This window comes from Blastocystis hominis (assembly GCF_000151665.1).
Source record: "Blastocystis hominis, Singapore isolate B (sub-type 7) whole genome shotgun sequence assembly, scaffold_11".
In the NCBI taxonomy this organism is placed as follows: Eukaryota; class Bigyra; order Opalinata; family Blastocystidae; genus Blastocystis; species Blastocystis hominis.
Genome location: NW_013171818.1, coordinates 318,881 through 336,339, shown reverse-complemented (window position 1 = coordinate 336,339; position 17,459 = coordinate 318,881). Strand labels below are relative to the sequence as shown.

The following is a 17,459-nucleotide window of genomic DNA, read 5'->3' as shown; positions in this document are numbered from 1 at the left end:
AGAGAAGGACTTCTTGAAGAGCTGGATGTGCGAGGTGGACGTGGAGTCGATCGGCACGCCGCTCGTCCACCCGCTCGTGTTGCTATCCGTCCAGGACGCGGGGACTTCGCCGAACTTCATGAACCATTCGGTTCGGCTCGCCAGAGAGTAGTGCGGGTTGAAGGTGTAGGAAGAGTCAAGACCCAGCTGGCGATCAAATCGGATCCGAGCGACCTCCTCCTTCTCCGTGTTGTAGTACACCGAGTAGAGATAGAGATAGGACTTGCTGGTCCAGTAATTGCTTGTGGAGCTCACTTCGATGTTAACGCGGCCCGGAGGCGCGCAGAGACTCACCGCCCAGTCCTTCGACGACACCTGTCCGCTGTTCGGCTCCACCGAGTACAGCACTTCGCCGCTCTCGCTCGACGTCACGACGAACCCTTCCGACGTGGCGCTCGACTTGTAGGTGCGCAGGATCTCGATCATGGTTCCTCTGCAAATCGTGAGCGACAGCGAGAAGGTGCCGGATACGTTCGCAGTCGCCAAGTGGCTCGTCACCGTGAACATCGTCGCGTTCAGCTCGGCGCGAGCTACGCCAGTAATGGTGCAGGAGTCCGCGTCGAGCGACAATCCCAGAGGCAGAGCAGGCTGAATGGTGCACTGGGTGAATCCGTGGCGGATGGGAGCGATGCTGACGGAGTCCACCATGGCGAGGAACTCGAACGCTTCCTGCTCGAAGACGATCTCGGATGGAGGCTGGTTGTTACACACCAGCAACTGCATCTCCGCGATGTACATCGGCGTGGAGATCGCTTCCAGGAAGCGAACGCGGTAGTTCGAATAGAAAACGTTCGCCATGTAGCTCACTTCCTGCTTGTACGTCTTGCTCTCCAAGACCCAGTCCGATACGCTCATCACCGACTCCCACGGCCCATTGATCGAGTTGCTTCCAGTCAGCTCGAGGGCGCTGGGACCCTTGGTCTGGTACACGTACGGGAAATAGCGGATTCCGTTCACCGCGGGAAGTACGAGGCCATTTTCAATGCCGTACTGAAGATAGCTGTCATCGCTGATGGAACTCATCGTCATATAGTCGCTCTTGTTCCAATTAAACGCTCTGGTGGGGTTCGATCCGGATCCCGTGACTTCCATATCGTAAGGGAAGACGGAGCAGAGTTCTTCGGGGAAGGACGGAGACAAAATCGCCAGCCAGGCGTCGAAGCTCCAGGTATTCGAGCTCTGCGCGTTGGGGAAGTGCAGCTCCACCGCTAGAACGCTCTGGACGGAGGAAATGTCGCCTCCGGAGCGCATGAAGCCGCGGTAGTCCAGCGGGTTCTTGATTCCAGTGGAGGGAGTGTTCTGAGTCACCTCTCCAGCGTTCATGTTGTCACGGAACACTTCGTTGCCGTTGATGTACACGACGATACCATACATATAGCGCAGACGGCATTCATAAGAGGCCATCGAAACCAGACCGTCAAAATTCTTTCGGTAGTACTGAGTACCGACCACCGTCGTCGTGGAGTTCGCGTCATAGGTGTAATCAGTCCAGGAGGAGTCAGTAAAGGTGGTGGAGGTCCATCCATCACTGTACGATGCGGAATACTTCCAAAGAGACATCTTGTCAATTCCGTAGTAGAGCGAAAGCTCATAAGTCTCCTCCGTGGATTCTTTCATAAACGCCTTGAAAAAGGTATTCAGGTATTTACCACGAATATCAACCCAGGCGCCCGAGCTCCACGAATCCTTACGTGAGTCCAGCAAACTGATCCGGTATCGTAAATTCGTAGTCTTGTCTATGCAGGCCTCGAATTCGCGTTCAACATTGTTCAGAAATGCGGGGGAGGTATAAACCTTTCGGTCCCCGTCGTAGATGACGACCGACTCTTCGCTTGCCCAGCTCATGGACTTCTTTTTCAGATTCAGGTATACCTCATTTTCAGCACAGTCCAGAGAGCTCACAAGAGCACAAACTATATGTTACAGCAAAGAAAGAAACCACACAAATAGAAAAGAGAACTACACCAACTAACTTCATTTTATTGTGTTCAAAACGAGAGGAAGAGGAGTTTCAGGAAACTCAATAATTGATTGGTTCTCAGTGTCAGTTTCCTTCCTGTAACACAATTCTAAGGGGTACTCTATTCTATCTCTAAGTGACCTGTTTCAGTTGCTGTACTGAAATTATGGCAATGAACCCTTGCTTCAAGATGCAAAACACAATCGCTGGATATTCAAAAGGAGGGTGGGAAAGAACTTGGAATATGGGGCCATCTCTGAGACAATCATTGGATTAGAGAAATAAGGATGAGTGATGAATAGTCAGAATTTGGAGACGCGGCGTGGGGAACTGTGTCTGACCTGTTAGCCCTTTCCACAGAGATGCTTCTTTTGCGGAATAACCTGGAATTGAGGTTGGTGGTAAAACGGTTATTTGCGTATTTTGGCGGACCTACTTTTGGAGTTTCACAGCACCGAATCTAGATTAAGCGTATTTCAAAAACAAATCAAGAAGATATTTTGGAAAGAAATATGTAGGCTGATTGGGCACTACTTGATTGTATAGAAATTGAAAATGAGTGCTTTTGATTGGGTTATGCTTGCTTTGTTGATTGCATTTGCTCTCTTTTGCATAATCTTCCTAGTGCGTCACAGCATTCGATGTGTGAGCGAAAGAGAGCACATTATTGTGGAACGTCTAGGAACCTATTCAAAATCCCTAGAGCCTGGTGTGAACTTTGTAGCTCCATTCCTCGACAGGACGAAATTTGTCTATAACCGCTATGTGATCAGCTCTGGATATTCGAAAGGACAGTTAATCGAAACCTATTCTGACGTGATTTCTACTCAAAACGAAGTCCTTGATTTCCCTGAGCAGTAGGTTCGTGCTCTTCATGTGATTTGTAGACCCGTTATCACCCGTGATAATGCCATGATTTATTTGGATGCCGTAGAAATCACATGGATTTTTAATTTCTAGGTGCTGCAGTACCGAATCACCAATCCAAAGATGATGGTCTACTCTGTGAACAATCTTCCCAATGTTCTGTCTCGTCTCCTGCAGGCTCGTCTTCGTGACGTGGCTGGCTCCCTGGACGTGGACCGTATCATCGAAGATACCGCTATTCTGGATCGTGTAGCCGGCGAATTGGACATCATCGCTTGCAATTGGGGCGTTAAAATCGAGATGGTGAAGATCCAGAAGGTGAGTGCGCACGAGCTGGAAGAGGTGCTGGCGCAGAAGAAGAACGCGGATTTCAAGAACAAGGAAGTGGTGATTACTGCCAAGTCGGATAAGCAGACCTGCATCATCAACGCCGAAGGAGAACGGGATCGAAAGATCCGCGAGGCCGAGGGAGAGGCGCAGCGTGTGGTGACCGCGGCGCGCGGCCAGGCGCAGGCCATGCTGAACGACGCGCAGGCGGAGGCGCGGTCGATCCAGGAGATTTCGCGGTCGTTGGAGGGGTCGGGCGACGATCCGTCGAAGTATTTGATCGCGATGAAGTACATTGCGATGCTGAAGGAAATCTGCGCGCTGCCGCAAACGAAGGTGGTGCTGGTGCCGCAAGAAACGTTGATGGCGCAGACGTCGCAGTTGCTGGGATTGAATACGATTATCCCACGCCATTAAGAAGGAAGGAAGGAAGGAAGGAAGGAGTTGTGGATGGGTGGATTGTTGTAGTATGGAGGGTTTGTTATACGAAATGTTTGAGTGCAAAGCAGAAATGAAAAAAAGAGGAGAGGAAAGGAGTGTGGGATTTGGATTAGAGAAGGAAATGAATTGATGCGTGGATTGACATTCAACGAATCCAATTTCCATCGTGTAAACAGTTGAATGAAGGGCTTGGCACCCATTCAATTCAGAGTTGGGAGGATAACTCAATATCCAAAGAGATAAATGAATGATTGCTCTATTAGTATTCAATGCATGCACTCTATCAATCCTAGTTGCATAGTCAGTATTATCACTTTCAACGTTTCATTTACCATTTTGCTCCACTTCAATTCTCCAAACAATTCTATACACATCCAGCTGCTATCTCACCGATCCTCCTTTTCCAACAAACACAAACTACGACTTTTCACAATACACATGAGCATAAGGATCCGTAAGCATAATCTGCAAGTCATCCTGCATCTTCTTCAACATCGCGACCATCTTTTCCAGCGCATCTTCCTGATTCTCTAAAAACTATTCATCACTCTCTTCTCTCTTCCTCTACGTTGAGCATGCTATCGAAGTTCTCGATCTTCGGCGATTCTTCCTGTGTGGGCAGCCCGTACGTGTTCAACGCGCTGTACACCGTCGATAGCCGAGCACGCAGCCCCGTTCTGCTCGTTAACGAACCAACCAGCCAATCAAAATCAAAATCAAAATCAAGAATGAAGGATATGTTGCTTGGGAAACTTCGCGCTGCAACTTCACGAGCTTCTGCATGAACTCCTCGTTTGTGACGATCACTTGCGATTTGGTCGACGTGGATTCTATTTTTCCAAGAACGCGAATCATTTGCTCCTCTAAGCGAGATTGCTTTTCATCGCATTCCCGCGCTAAGCGGTCACACTCTGCGATCATGGTGTGTGAATTAGCGACCACTTGTTGGAGCATGTCGTTATCTGCAAAGGACTTTAGGATTTGCTTCTGAGATTCGATACGCTCCTTTAAACCATTAAATCCATAAACTGTAACAGGGACCATGTTCTAATTCGAAAAAGAGAGTAACACAATACGTCAGGGTCAGGATTCTCAGAGAGATATCGGTTATATAGTTCTCGGTTTTTCTCGTCTCGCAAATAACTACGATGAACACAAGAATAGAAAACTCACTCGTTTCGGAGTTCTGGGGGACAGTAGTTAAACAACACACAGGAAAATACACTATCTCCTTGGTTCTGACCATTTTGTAATCTAAATCACTACGGTCTTGATAAACCCTACATATATTTATATCCTTGCAGAATGGAGGAAATCGGGCTCTGCGTCGCTGCTCCGACATTTTGGGTCTGACCAAATGCAGGCTGCTGGTTCTGGCCCTGATTTGAAAAATTGAAGCTAAATCCAGTGTTCCCAGTAGCATTGCCTTGCCCTCCCGTATTCCCACCGATGTTGAATTTAAAACCTCCTCCAAAATTACTCATATAATAAAAATAAAATGAAAAGACTCCAAGAAGAAATCTGGAATGGTGGAGTGTTTGAATACCGATATTGGTATGTAGAAAATGTCAAACAAACAATAGAGAGAGCAATCATACCAATCTTCATGCTTTCCCAGAGCTGCTTAGCGCGTGTAGAGTGAATTGCAAACATTCCTCGGGCGTCCTGACCTCTCTTGGCACAGTTCAGAATCATTTGGGCACCTGGAGGGTGCTTATCAATGTAGTTGGTCAAGTCATATCTAAAACATGAAAATAACAACATAGAACGTACACGATATTTCCAATGTAGACCCAGCAACTCTCACGTGTGCAGTGCTTTAATACCTCCTCCTTGGTAAAAGTTTGCATAATTTTCACCTTAAAGTAAAGTGTTATATGAAAAAAACAACTACAATTCTTCAGTATCCTCTCCATTTTTGGAATTCGATAATTCAGGATTCTGTTGTTAACGGGCAAAAGATGCAAGTCGATTATATCAGCAGCGACGAGGAAGATGTGTACATGAGATCAAAGCCCACGGAGGAAGAAGTCACCGATATCCGTGATCTTCGGTCCGACCTGGAGCGTTTTCAACAGGCAACTACTTTTTGGAATCTACTAGTCTGTAGGAAGACATTGTGAAAGAAGCATTGAAGAATGATGTGGACTTGTCTCTGTATGGTGACCAGATTGACGAACAATTGAAAAAATACAGCAATCTGTCGATCGTTGACTATATTCGTGAAAGCAAAAACATCGCTCATCTTCATTTGTCCATTTCCGCTTGTTTTCCTTCATGCGTAGAGAAGTCCAGGAGTGTTCCTCGATTCTATCAGAAATGGATGGGATCTTGACAAAATATCAAACGGATCTCGATAAAGCCGTAAACCAGATTCACAATCTTCAAGTACCATTTTTTCTGCTCAGCTCATGGTCAGTGCGAATCTGATCGGATTGCTATGCGTCTGAAGAACCGTAAGGAAGTGGATGTACGTCTTCGCGAATACGTGGACAACCTGATCATCTATCCCAGCATGGTGAACTCTCTCATCAGCGTATTCGCAATCCTACTCTTCTACATAGGGAGAAATGAACGACGAGTTCTTCACTCACCTCGCGGAGTTCGGAAAACGCCTCGATTTTGTGGATTGCATGGATGTGGATGTAGCCCTTCTTCCCCTTATTAACCACAGGACGCCACGAAGCAGCAGCGGAGCCTGGTGAAGGCGATCGAGGAGATCAAGGTGGACTTCAACATCCTCCGCCTGCACTGCGGCAATCGCATTCGGGACGCGGTATTTCGGAAATTCGCGGAGATTCGGCAGGACAGCAACATCGAAATGTTCCAGAAGGAGGTTCTGCTGAAGCTGTCGGAGGGAATGCACTTCTTGCAACGCCATTTGCCCGTGTATTACGAGGAGATCGCGAAGAAGTACTGCGAGATCATGCGGCATATCTTCTTTCAGATCTTCGCGGAGTACTCGGCGGCGTTTTTGATTGGCTGCTTGGTTGACCGTAGATTGAAAGCGCGTCTCTACGAAATCGCGCCCTCCGAAGAAGTCATTGTGGTACGAAAACGCGGCAAATTGCGACGTAGCCCGCCAAACAGAAAACTTCTCTCCTCAAGAAAGCGTCCTCGGTTTCCTCGGTTTCTCCGTTTGTCCTCTCCGATCGCCACACAGTGATCGATTTTCTCCGCTCGCCGCCTCTGCTGCCCTCGATTCTCGCCGAGGAAAAAACGCTGATCAACTATCCTGAGTTTTTCCGATCGATTCAGCGGCATTTAATCGACTGCTCGCTCGGCGAGTTCGCGTTCGAAGTTCTTTTCTTCGACCCCGAAGACACCAAAATGCTGATCGAGGTCATCGGCGCGGCCTGCGAAGAGCTGCACTTAACCACGGTGAACTGGGTACGCGGATCGTTCGACGTGGTGGGGGTGATGATCCTGTGCATTCTGCTGCAAGCGGCGGTGGAGGAACTGGCGAAGGAAGGCGTTCCGATTCTCCAAGAATTCTTTTTGAAGTGGGGATTGGAGAGAAGGGATTGAAGGTAGTCTGCGGTCCAAAAGCATGTCGCGATTCAGAGAGCTCATGGCGCTGCAGATCAAAGTGAGATTCCGCCGTGGCGGTGAGGCGTAGTCGGTGAAGTCGGTGCCGTTGCAGCCGAAGAATCTGAACGTGACGACGGAGATCCACCCCAGCATCAAGCGATACGCCGATTTGTCGTGTGCGCTGTACGTTCTCGGACTGTCCTACGATTCGCTGATCAGCCGAGCGCTCTGGGAGGAGCCGCTCCACACGCTCTCGCTGGAGATGGTCAATCTGCTCATGAAGCTCGCGTCGTGCGTGAAGGAGAACGTTTGATTGGAGGGTCTGTACGATGTAGAAACGCCCGTCGTACATCCTGAATAGTTGCTTGTATGTCGCGGACGTGTATGCGACGCGTCACGTGACTGCCGAGGTTTTCTTCTCTGTGAGGGATTGTTATCATCCTAGAACGACTTTACGCGTTTGTATCAAGACCGTCTGCATTTGTACATCGAGGAGATGATGGCGAAGCACTTCGGTAGGGCGCATCTGACGCGGTTTGATTGGCTAGCGGTGCTGGTGACGGTGGTGGACAAGTACAGCGACCGGAAGCACGGCGTGCAGTTCACCACGGTGGAGAGCAAGAACATTCAGCGGTATTGCGGAGGGTGGCGTGAGGCGGTGCATGCAGTACATGAGCGGATCCAGCAGGACTTCCAGTTCAAGGCGGTGTCGGTGTTTAATATGGTGGGGTATCGAGGGTGGAGTTGAGGGTAGTTTGCGAATGAAGTGTCGTCGTATCATGCCAAGTTCACGCAGTTGCTGCAGGGAGTAGGAGAGAAGGGAGGGGTCGAGGATAGACGCCGTTTGCGAAGGATGTGCCGCCCACACAGGCGGTGGTGAGCGAATTGATGAAGCTACGAGCAGAGTATGATTCGTATCTGGTTCAGTGATGATGATATTGATGGGATAATAATAATTAAAAAATAATAATGAAAATAATAATAATAATATTAATAATGATTTCATAGTTTGATGTTTGTTTCAACAAAGAAAAACACATGGTACATTAACAGCTGGAATTCTCCACTTCCAGAGCCAGGTTGTTGAGGACGCCTTGGATTTGAGGAGCCAGGGAGATCAGGAGCGATTCATTCTTCTCCTAAAAAAAATAAAACAACATCCAACAACCTTACATGAGCCAAGACGTTAATGTTCAAAAAGAGACTGTATACCGACATTACAATTCGGTTGTTATACACAGAAGTGACGATCGACAAGTTTCCGAACTTTAAGCGACGGGTCTACTGAAAACCAACGCCGAAAACTACGTGATCGGCTACGATCGACAAGCACACGGGGAATTCGACCTCTTCTGAACCAATATCGATGGAAGAATTGGGATTAATCACTATTCGTAAAAGTTCGCTTCCTATTCCACACCTCGCATCAATGGAACTCCATCTGCAGTACTTGCAATTACGGCATCGATGAAATTGAACCTAGAGTCAAATTCCCGAACCCGCGCATACCGTTTCATCAAGTCTAGAAAAGGCTTCTCCATTTGCGGGTTCTACCGATAACGAAAACACTCGGTTCGATTACTCGTTCTAACTGCGGCAATGTCCTCTATACCCTAACTTTACCAATACAATCTAAATACTGTCATTTGAATCGATGAGTTCTTGAAGGATATGTGAAAACTCCAAATTTGGAGGATATTTTGTTGTTTCTATTCCGCGGTTCCTTTTTGTTTTTCTGCGACATTTGCTGTTTCCTCGACTCAAAGCACTTTCTAAACTCCAGCATTCAGGAGATTCGTATGTCGGATAACAAATCAGTGTCATCGGACTCATCCGAGCCCTATTTGAATTATACCCGTCTTCAAGATGATATTGAGAAGGTATGTGTTTTTGTGAAAATCTTTAATCATCAGCAAGCGGAGACGGAGGTGTACACTTCGATAGCAATTCATGACAGATATACTGCGTTGGGCACAAATTCTGGAAAGATCCTTCTATTTAGCAACAAAAACAAACTATTCAAGATATTTAAGCAACATATTGGTAAAATCAACGCCATATCTATAGATAAAGTTGGAAATACCATTGCTTCTGCAGGAGAGGATGGTTATGTGTACGTGCAATCTCTGTCGGACAACACCCGGTATCCCCACAAATATACAACCGCCGTTCGAGTAGCTACGTTTCGTTTTTCGTAATTCCTCGTAGGCAATCCGACTCGACCCGACATCGAAAGATAAATTGTTTCTTTGTGGAGGTTTGAAGGGCCAGCTCATCATGAACAAGAAAAGCTGGTTTTCCTACCAGGACATGGTCATTCACGAGAACGAAGGTCCGATCTCTGTAATCGAGTACTCCTACCCGTTCGTGGCTTGGTGCAACGAGTACGGCACCAAGGTGTTCAACGTGGAGACCGAGACGAACGTGACCTTTGTTCCCAAGCCCAGCAATGTCCCCGAAACCAGCCAATGCCGCCCTCGCCTGTTTTTTCTTTCCTTTCCTTTCCCTCACTCCTAGATGCTGGTACGGCAACTCCCTGCTCTGCATCGGCTGGGCGAACACGCTGCTCACCGTCCGTTTGAACTACAAAAGCACAGCGGCGAACACGAAGGTCTGGTACGGCGAGGCGGGGCCGCTTCTGCCTTTGGATTACTGGGTCGTCGGTCTGGGCATCTACGACGATTCCCACCTCACCGTGCTCAGCTACTACCCCTCCGAGGACGGGCAGCCCCTCCCTCCCGCGGTGAACGTCGTGTCCTTGCAGACCGGCGAGTCCCTATCCGAGGAGTGTCTCCCGATCCGCGGTTATGAGGGCTATTCGGCGCAGGACTACGCGCTGGAGCGCAACAGCACGACGCCGAGCTCCGCGGCGCAGCCGCTGTATCTGCTGTCCCCGCGGTCGGTGGTGAAGATTCTGCCGCGGTCGGTGCAGGACCACATCGACTGGGCGCTGGAGCACGACGAGTACGAGCGAGCCATCGCGATCGCGAGCGACCGTGCGAACGGGTTCTCGGCGGAGCACATCACGGCGCTGCGCGAGAAGCACTTGGAGCATCTCTTCGCGATCGACGCGATCGAGAAGGCCGCGCAGCTCTGCCCCGCCTATCTGGGGAAGGACGCGAAGCTCTGGGAGCGCTGGATCGCGCGGTTCAACGGGAACAACAAGCTGCAGGTGCTGCTGCCACACATTCCGCTGGCGGACCCGCGGCTGCCGCTGCCGGTGTACACGCTGATCCTGAACTACTTCCTGTACAACGACGTGCGGTCGTTCTTGTCGCTGCTGCGCACGTGGCCGCGGCCGCAGGGCGACGGGAACGACCTGTACGACCCGAAGCAGCTGCTGCATCTGCTAGAAGGGATGGTGAAGAGCCAGAAGGCGCAGCGCGGCGCGAAGAACAACCCGTTCCTGCTGGAGGCGCTGGCGGAGCTGTACGCGATGACGGGAGCGATGGAGCAGGCGGTGGACGTGTACCTCGAGAACGGGCTGCAGAACGTGGAGAACTGCTCGTTCTTCCGGTGGGTGGAGGAGAACGGGCTGGTGAAGCACGTGAAGGACAAGGCGCTGCAGCTGTTCCGGCTCAACGTGCAGCAAGCGTCGGTGCTGCTGGTGGAGCACATGAACGAAGTGAATGTGTGGACCGGAGGGCGGATTGAGGCGTAGCCGAACGACGTCGTGCAGCAGCTGAGCAGCGAGCCCGCGTTCCAGGAGGCCTATCTGCGCGAGCTGTTCAATCGCCGGACCTCGGAGTACAACACGGAGGAGTTCAAGGCGCTGCACGCGCTGCAGCTCGACCTGCTGCTCAAGTTCGACTCCCCCGACCTGCTCTTTTTCCTCGAGACCTCGCAGGAATACGACGTGCCCACCGCGCTGAATCGTTGCCTGCACTCCGCGAAGCCGCGCATCCGCGAGGCCATCTACCTGTACTCGCGGCTGGGCGACACGTCGCGTGCGCTGCACATGATCGTGCAGGACCTCGGCGATGTGGACATGGCGCTGGAGTTCGTGCAGAAGTGGAAGGACCGCGATCTCTGGGACGACCTCGTCAAGTACTCCATCTCCAAACCCACCTTCGTGGGCGGTAGGCTGTCTGGGACCGCCGTGAGGCGTAGCGCTGCTGGACCGCGCGGGGGAGTACATCAACGCGATCACGCTGGTGCAGTGCATTCCGCCGCAGATGGAGATCCCCCAGCTCAAGGAGAAGCTCGTCCACGTCCTCGACAACTATTCTCTCGAGCTCGAGCTGCGGCAGGGCTGCAACACCATTCTCACCAGCGATATGGCCGAGCTGTACGAGCGGCTGTAGCGCTGTGATCGGGTTTTGAAGCGTAGAGTCAAGTCCAAAATGGCCGGAATTCGGCTCGATCCCGACGCGCTCTGCACGATCTGCCAGCAAGAACTCTTCCAGATTCGGAAGGCTACGCGAACGTGCCCACCGCCAGCTGTGGTGGCGTTCCATTGCTCGTGGGGATGATGGGAATGGGATGATGTGTGTAGGCACTTGTACCACAAAACGTGTCTGGAGCACGTGTGCGGGCGGCTGGATAACGTGAAGGAGGGAGAGCCGGTGCATCTGCGCTGTATTCGATGCGAGAGCGGGGAATCGCAGGAAGAGAAAAGCCTGGGTTTGGGTCTGGGTCAGAGTCATGGCCTGGGTCAGAATCTGGGTCTGGGTCTGGGTCTGGATACGACGGGAGGAGAACTGCAATTCGAGCTGCAGGAAGCCGTGGATTCGGATTAAGTGCGCGCTTGTTGGTTTGTTTGTTTGAGAAGGGAACAGTTTTGTGTTGGTGTGAATCTTGCAATGCCGAAAGAGCAAGCGAAGAAAGTGGACGATTCTCAGTATCTGCCAGAAGCGAAAGAGAAGCAGTTCCAGACGATTGTCGTAGAACGCCTTTTTTGGTGTATCAGGAGTAGAAAGCGTTCGAGAAATTGGAGTGGCATAAGGGACTCAAGCTTTGTGAAGCGATGTTGAAGGAATATCCCCAAAATGGAAGTAAACGTGCTCGGTATTGGCTCACTGGATAGAGCTAATCTCGATGAGGGCGATCATCAAGTACAATATTGATAAAAACAAGGAGGAGGCAGAAAAGGGATTAAAGCAGGGAATCATGCTGGGTCGTTCGACTTGCGTTTGTTGGCACTTGTACGGAATTTTCAAGCGTACGTTAAAGTGAGAGTGCGTGGGTTGGTGTAAAGTGCAGGAAATATGTGGAAGCCCGAAAGGCTTTTCAGTTTGCCCACTCGCTAGATCCCTCGAACATCCAGATCGTCATCGATCTAGCCGATCTCCAAGTGCAGACGCGTGATTACGACGGTTTCTACAAATCCCGCAACAAACTCCTTCAGCAGCGCTCTGGAAACACCACGTTCTGGCTTGGCTTTGTCGTCGGCGCGTTCCTCAGCAAATCCTACGATGTCTGCATCGACATCATCACGACGTTCCGCACCGGCACGCCCTGCACGCCCTCCTATATCACGCAAGAATTATACTTCCTCGAAGCCGAATGCCACGCGCAGAAGAAGGAGTTCGCGGCAGCCGCCGACGTCATTCAATCGGGGATGCGTTTCATTCTCGACGAAGACAAAGCCCGCCAAAAAGAGGCGATTTACCGCGGCTACGCGGGAGATCTGGCGGGAAGCGAGGCCCTGTGGCTGCGTCTGATGGAGAGCAACGCGGACGACGTGCTTTTCGTGCGGGGATTGGAGGGCTGCGCGCTGGGATCGCTCGACGGAATCGAAAACCCGGAGAATCGAAACGATTGGACGCACGAAGAACGCACCAAACTCCGACCTCTGTACGAGGGGCTGGAGAGCCGGTTCCCCAAGTCCCTCGCAGTGCGGCATCGGCGCCTGCGCCTGGTAGAAGGCGAGGAATTCGAAAGAACATTCGAGGAGGAATTGCTGCGGACCGCGCGGAAGGGAATTCCCTCCTTTTTCCGCTCCGTTCGCGACGTGCTTCGCGACCCCGCCAAATTTTGCGCGGCAAAATCCATCGCGGAGAAACTCCTCGACCGAGTGACCGCCCCGCCGAGCCCCGAAATTCCCGCGGAAGAGCCGCAAACGGCGTTGTGGCTGCTTCTGTTTTTGGCGGAACTGAGCGATGCGGAGAATCGGTGGGACGACGCACTGCGGTACTTGGAGCGCGCCTACATGCACACGCCCACGTGCTACGATCTGTACTTGATCAAGGCGCGCGTGCAGAAGCACATGGGCGCGCTGAAAAGCGCGGCAACCACGATTGGCGCGGGGAGCGGGCTGGACCGCGGGGATCGGTTCCTGAACACGAAGCACGTGAAATATCTGCTGCGTGCGGGGTGTGTGGAGGAGGCGGATTTGAGGATCGCGTACTGGACGCGGAAAGACGTTCCGTGCCGCATCGATTTGAACTTGCTGCAGGCGTGTTGGTTCGAATTGGAGTGCGGAGAGGCTTACGAGAAGCGGCAGGACTGGCCACGTGCCATGAAACAGTATTTCGCGGTGCTGGAACACTTCACGACGTTCGTGGAGGACCAGTTCGACTTCCACCAATACGTGCTGCGCAAGGGAATTCTCACCACGTACATCGATTGGCTGCACCGAATCGACGCGCTCTGCGATCATCCCTATTACCGACGAGCCGCCAAGGGCGCGCTCCGCGTCGTCCTGCAGCTCGCCGCCCGCCCGCTGGATCTCGCCGAGTACAAGAGAACGCACACGCTCACGCCGAAAGTCGTGCACAAGAAGGGCGCCGAGTTCCCCGACGACGACGATCCCGACGGACTGCGCCTCGCCGCCTCCGAGAAACCGCTCGAGCTTGTCAAGGACGTGGTCACCGAGCTGCTGCTCTACGCTAAGGACGACGCCGACGCGATGATGCTGGTCGCGCAGTGGGCCGAAATGAAGAAGGAGCCGAAGCTGTATCAAGAGGCCGTGCAGAACGCGCCCTGCATCGAAGCGTGGCTGGCCATGGACAAAGAGAAGGCCGATATGAGCCAGTATCACAGCCATGTCATGATAGCCCGTCAGATGGCCCACAAGGACGCGAACGACGCGTCCATCGGCGATCTTCTCATTGATGGTGCCGAGAACGGCGAGCTGGAAGACTGCATTCGCGCCTTCTATCTGCTGAAGGAAAGGGAGCCAGAGCGGCTGGAGGAGTTCGTGGCGAGTGCTGGGAAGAAGTTTGGAGGGTTGAAAGAGTTGTTGATGGATTTGTGTGTTTGTTTAATGAATTTATTTTCTTATTATTATTAATTGAAGGGAATTAAGAATTCATGGGAATGTTGAAATCATTAATTATTGAGAATTAATATCGTATTTTCATTTGTTATTTTATTTGTGTGTATTCTACTATTCTCGTGAATATAGAATGGAATTGAATATAGAAAGGAAATTGAATTCCTAAGTAAAAGAGAATAGAATTTAGATTAATTGGAATGGATTAATAATGAAATCAATTATTCTTCGCATTATTTCTATAGCATTATTCGGATATTGATAATTTGTTAATTCATGTATGAATCTATCTAATTTCCTTTAAATTAGTAAGCTAATCGCCCATGTTGTGTTATTCATTTCACTTCCTATTACACTTCGACTCCTGGTTCCTTCCCTCCTTTCCCTACCAACATGTCCACTTCTACTATTCGAATCTACACAGCTATTTACTCGCATTGGGAATACATCCTATTCCACAGATTCAATTTGAAATCATTAAAATGCAGATCGACTACCATATTACAAACGTGGATCGATCGAAGCCCATGGAGGTGAATGAGAAAGTAGAAGCGGGATTGGAGTGTAATGCACAGATTAAGGCAATTGACTGGAATTGTGATGGTTCTCTACTTGCATTCGGTGGAAAAGACAAAGCAATCACAATCTGGAATCCCAAACACACAACTGTACTGCTTTTTGGCAGGTTTGAGTGGTAGAAGCCTGAATATTCGTATTCTGTAAATAACACAGTCCTACAAATCAAGTGGAGTCCAATAGACAAGAATGTGATAGCATGTACCATGGAAAGGGACACTCTCAAGATTTGGGATGTCAAAAACGAGAGTAGGCTGTCTAGCAATCGATTAGTCAGAGTTCTCATTCACAATTACGCTGACGGGCTACCCAGATCACATGTGTTGGTCTCCCGATGGATCTTATATCACTGTTCTGAACGATGTTTGTTTCGTGCTGGAAGTCACTATGGTAGAAAGGCACCCTGTTCATGGTGGACGCTAAGCAGGGGAAAGTATTGCACGAATCCAACATGAAGTTTACCATTGTATCTTGTTTGTTTTCCTTTGAATTCTTTAGTGCAATGACATATTTATGATCAAGGACACGCTCTATAATGTGCTTTTTGCTTCGAAAGATGGTAGGGCATTGCATCGGGTTTTGATCTGTCAGACCAACAGCGCGCGGCTGTGCACATCCAATCCTACGATCCAAATCAAGGCTTCGTGTCTCCCACCCTCGTGGTTTGTTTCACTCGTACCTTACATGCAGATTCCGGTGGGCTATGGTGAATGTGTGTCCATGGACATCGATCGAACACAGAAACAGATGTGCACCGCATCAACGGACAAGTTTTGCTATGCTATGAATCTGCAATGCTGCTGCGTCTCTTCAAGGATTCGATGTCCGTAGGAGTGTAATGATTTCCTTGCATTGCAGAACGGCGGCGAAGCGGGCTCGTTTTACTTCACGATGCAAATATATTGCTATCAGTGGCGATAACCACCTGGTTTCGCTCGTGGAGCCTGGAAACGAAAAGATCAAACTCAGCTTCTCCATCTCGGAATACTCGGATTTATTCGCCTGCAATCCGGAGCGAAACATGATTGCAGTGGTGATGGGAAAGAAAGATGACAGGAAAATCAACTACTACGTGGAAATAGTGAAATTTGAGTTTTTTGTTTGTTTGACAAGTTTCGGGATGTTTGACAAGTGCTTCACGATTTGTTTAGACTACATTTTTGTTACTAACCCTGAGCGTAATAATTGCGATGAAACCAGAAGCATCTTCTTCTGGAATTGCTGCTGTGGACGAAGCAGTGAAAAATCCGGAACTGATGATCAACTACAAGTATCACCCAATCAATCAACGTGATCACCTCTAGTATCGATGACTCCATGAGTCCCATTCACTTGTTCTTCCGCGATTATACTGGAACAATCCTGGCCTATATTGCGATTATTAGTTTCTATTTGGTGATTGTTTTGCCCAGTTCCTGGGTTTCTTGGTTAACACCCTTCTTTCAAATCCATGGCAAAATTGATGTTGAGGGTCAGACCCTCTACGAAAAGAGCATTAATGACCTATATACAGTGGTCTCGTTCACGTTTCTACTCTTGATTGTTCGCTATTTTCTGTGCAACACCCTGTTCAGTCTCATTGCCAAATGGCTCAAAATCGAAAACAGTTTGGAGAACCCTCAAATCGTTCACAAATGTCAGGTTTCCACACTCTTTGAACTTGACGAATAGGAACAGTGTTGGATGGTTCTCTATTACACCTTTTCATTTTCTACAGGATTGTCTTTGGTTTACAAATATGTGGGATTTTCGATGAAGAATGTATGGCTCGATTATCCTGTGCTCACCTATCCCACAGATTTCAAGGTGTTTTACATGATCCAGTGTGCTTTTTACTTCCATCTTATCGTTCTTTTGTTCACAGAGGTGACCCCGATTCTCTTCATTGATGTGTAGAAGCACCGAAAAGATATGTGGGCGATGTTTATCGTAAATACATTTATGATGAATTGACTGTAGCACCACATCATCACAATCGCGCTCATCACAATATCGTACATCACCAATTTTACGCGCATTGGACTTGTGGTATTTGCCATCTTCGATTGTGCTGATGTACCTTGTACTCTACCTTATTTTTTTTGTAGGGACTTCTTTCACTCTCGAAGATTATGCAATATGCTTGGTGGGTGATTCCTGGATACATTTGCTTCGCGATTTTCACCGGTTTCTTATACTTTTTACCTCATCGATTTTGTAGTTCTCTGGATTTATACGCGCCACTATCTCGTGATCGTTGTTATGGTCAGCATTGCGACGCAGGCACAGCAATACCTTCCGATTATCTGGGATCCAGCTCACGGATACTTTGTTTCGAGAACTTGGTCCAAGCCTGTGTTCCTCACCCTCTTTGGACTGCTAGAGCTCCTCCAAATCTTGTGGCTCAAGTAGGATTTCCATCGTTTTCCCAACTAGAAACATTTTGCGATTGATCTACAACCAGCTTTTCCATGGAGTTTTGATTGGAGACGACCGCTCCTGTAAAGACGAAGAATAGAGGCC

At 49.6% G+C, this 17,459-nt stretch overlaps 7 protein-coding genes; all 7 read left to right on the top strand.

Annotated features, from left to right (window-relative positions):
• Positions 1-2,487: 2,487 nt before the first annotated feature.
• Positions 2,488-3,684, top strand: GSBLH_T00001498001 (uncharacterized protein). XM_013039911.1 has 4 exons: positions 2,488-2,513; positions 2,546-2,856; positions 2,887-2,929; positions 2,960-3,684. Exons 2-4 carry the CDS (start codon positions 2,576-2,578, stop codon positions 3,608-3,610), a joined length of 975 nt encoding a protein of 324 aa, XP_012895365.1. The 5' UTR covers positions 2,488-2,513; positions 2,546-2,575; the 3' UTR covers positions 3,611-3,684.
• A 2,390-nt stretch (positions 3,685-6,074) lies between these two features.
• Positions 6,075-7,162, top strand: GSBLH_T00007017001 (uncharacterized protein; the record flags this gene model as incomplete). The annotated part of the gene is made up of 4 exons (XM_013039910.1): positions 6,075-6,170; positions 6,199-6,279; positions 6,309-6,683; positions 6,713-7,162. 4 exons carry the CDS (start codon positions 6,075-6,077, stop codon positions 7,160-7,162), a joined length of 1,002 nt encoding a protein of 333 aa, XP_012895364.1.
• Positions 7,163-7,661: 499 nt separating this feature from the next.
• GSBLH_T00001496001 (uncharacterized protein) lies at positions 7,662-8,174 on the top strand (the record flags this gene model as incomplete). XM_013039909.1 has 3 exons in its annotated part: positions 7,662-7,889; positions 7,920-7,973; positions 8,003-8,174. 3 exons carry the CDS (start codon positions 7,662-7,664, stop codon positions 8,093-8,095), a joined length of 375 nt encoding a protein of 124 aa, XP_012895363.1. The 3' UTR covers positions 8,096-8,174.
• Positions 8,175-9,614: 1,440 nt separating this feature from the next.
• GSBLH_T00001495001 (uncharacterized protein) lies at positions 9,615-11,917 on the top strand (the record flags this gene model as incomplete). XM_013039908.1 has 5 exons in its annotated part: positions 9,615-10,796; positions 10,827-11,244; positions 11,276-11,465; positions 11,496-11,627; positions 11,661-11,917. 5 exons carry the CDS (start codon positions 9,615-9,617, stop codon positions 11,902-11,904), a joined length of 2,166 nt encoding a protein of 721 aa, XP_012895362.1. The 3' UTR covers positions 11,905-11,917.
• Positions 11,918-12,131: 214 nt separating this feature from the next.
• On the top strand, positions 12,132-14,399 carry GSBLH_T00001494001 (uncharacterized protein; the record flags this gene model as incomplete). Its single annotated transcript, XM_013039907.1, has 3 exons — positions 12,132-12,159; positions 12,192-12,336; positions 12,368-14,399. The coding sequence occupies 3 exons, from the start codon at positions 12,132-12,134 to the stop codon at positions 14,397-14,399; spliced, it is 2,205 nt and encodes a 734-aa protein (XP_012895361.1).
• A 464-nt stretch (positions 14,400-14,863) lies between these two features.
• On the top strand, positions 14,864-15,380 carry GSBLH_T00006280001 (uncharacterized protein; the record flags this gene model as incomplete). The annotated part of the gene is made up of 3 exons (XM_013039906.1): positions 14,864-15,049; positions 15,080-15,206; positions 15,235-15,380. The coding sequence occupies 3 exons, from the start codon at positions 14,864-14,866 to the stop codon at positions 15,378-15,380; spliced, it is 459 nt and encodes a 152-aa protein (XP_012895360.1).
• A 90-nt stretch (positions 15,381-15,470) lies between these two features.
• Positions 15,471-17,454, top strand: GSBLH_T00006279001 (uncharacterized protein; the record flags this gene model as incomplete). Its single annotated transcript, XM_013039905.1, has 11 exons — positions 15,471-15,784; positions 15,816-16,056; positions 16,109-16,227; positions 16,262-16,563; positions 16,629-16,718; positions 16,756-16,823; positions 16,854-16,886; positions 16,917-17,012; positions 17,045-17,123; positions 17,158-17,344; positions 17,373-17,454. The coding sequence occupies 11 exons, from the start codon at positions 15,471-15,473 to the stop codon at positions 17,452-17,454; spliced, it is 1,611 nt and encodes a 536-aa protein (XP_012895359.1).
• Positions 17,455-17,459: the final 5 nt, after the last annotated feature.

What these genes read in the sequence shown, in the direction of transcription:
- GSBLH_T00001498001 (XM_013039911.1), top strand. Translation starts at nt 2,576, where the DNA reads ATGCTTGCTTTGTTGATTGCATTTGCTCTCTTTTGCATAATCTTCCTA. An exon ending in GTCCTTGATTTCCCTGAGCA is followed by an intron (nt 2,857 to 2,886) that starts GTAGGTTCGTGC and finishes TGTGATTTGTAG; the next exon opens with ACCCGTTATCACCCGTGATA. An exon ending in CCATGATTTATTTGGATGCC is followed by an intron (nt 2,930 to 2,959) that starts GTAGAAATCACA and finishes TTTAATTTCTAG; the next exon opens with GTGCTGCAGTACCGAATCAC.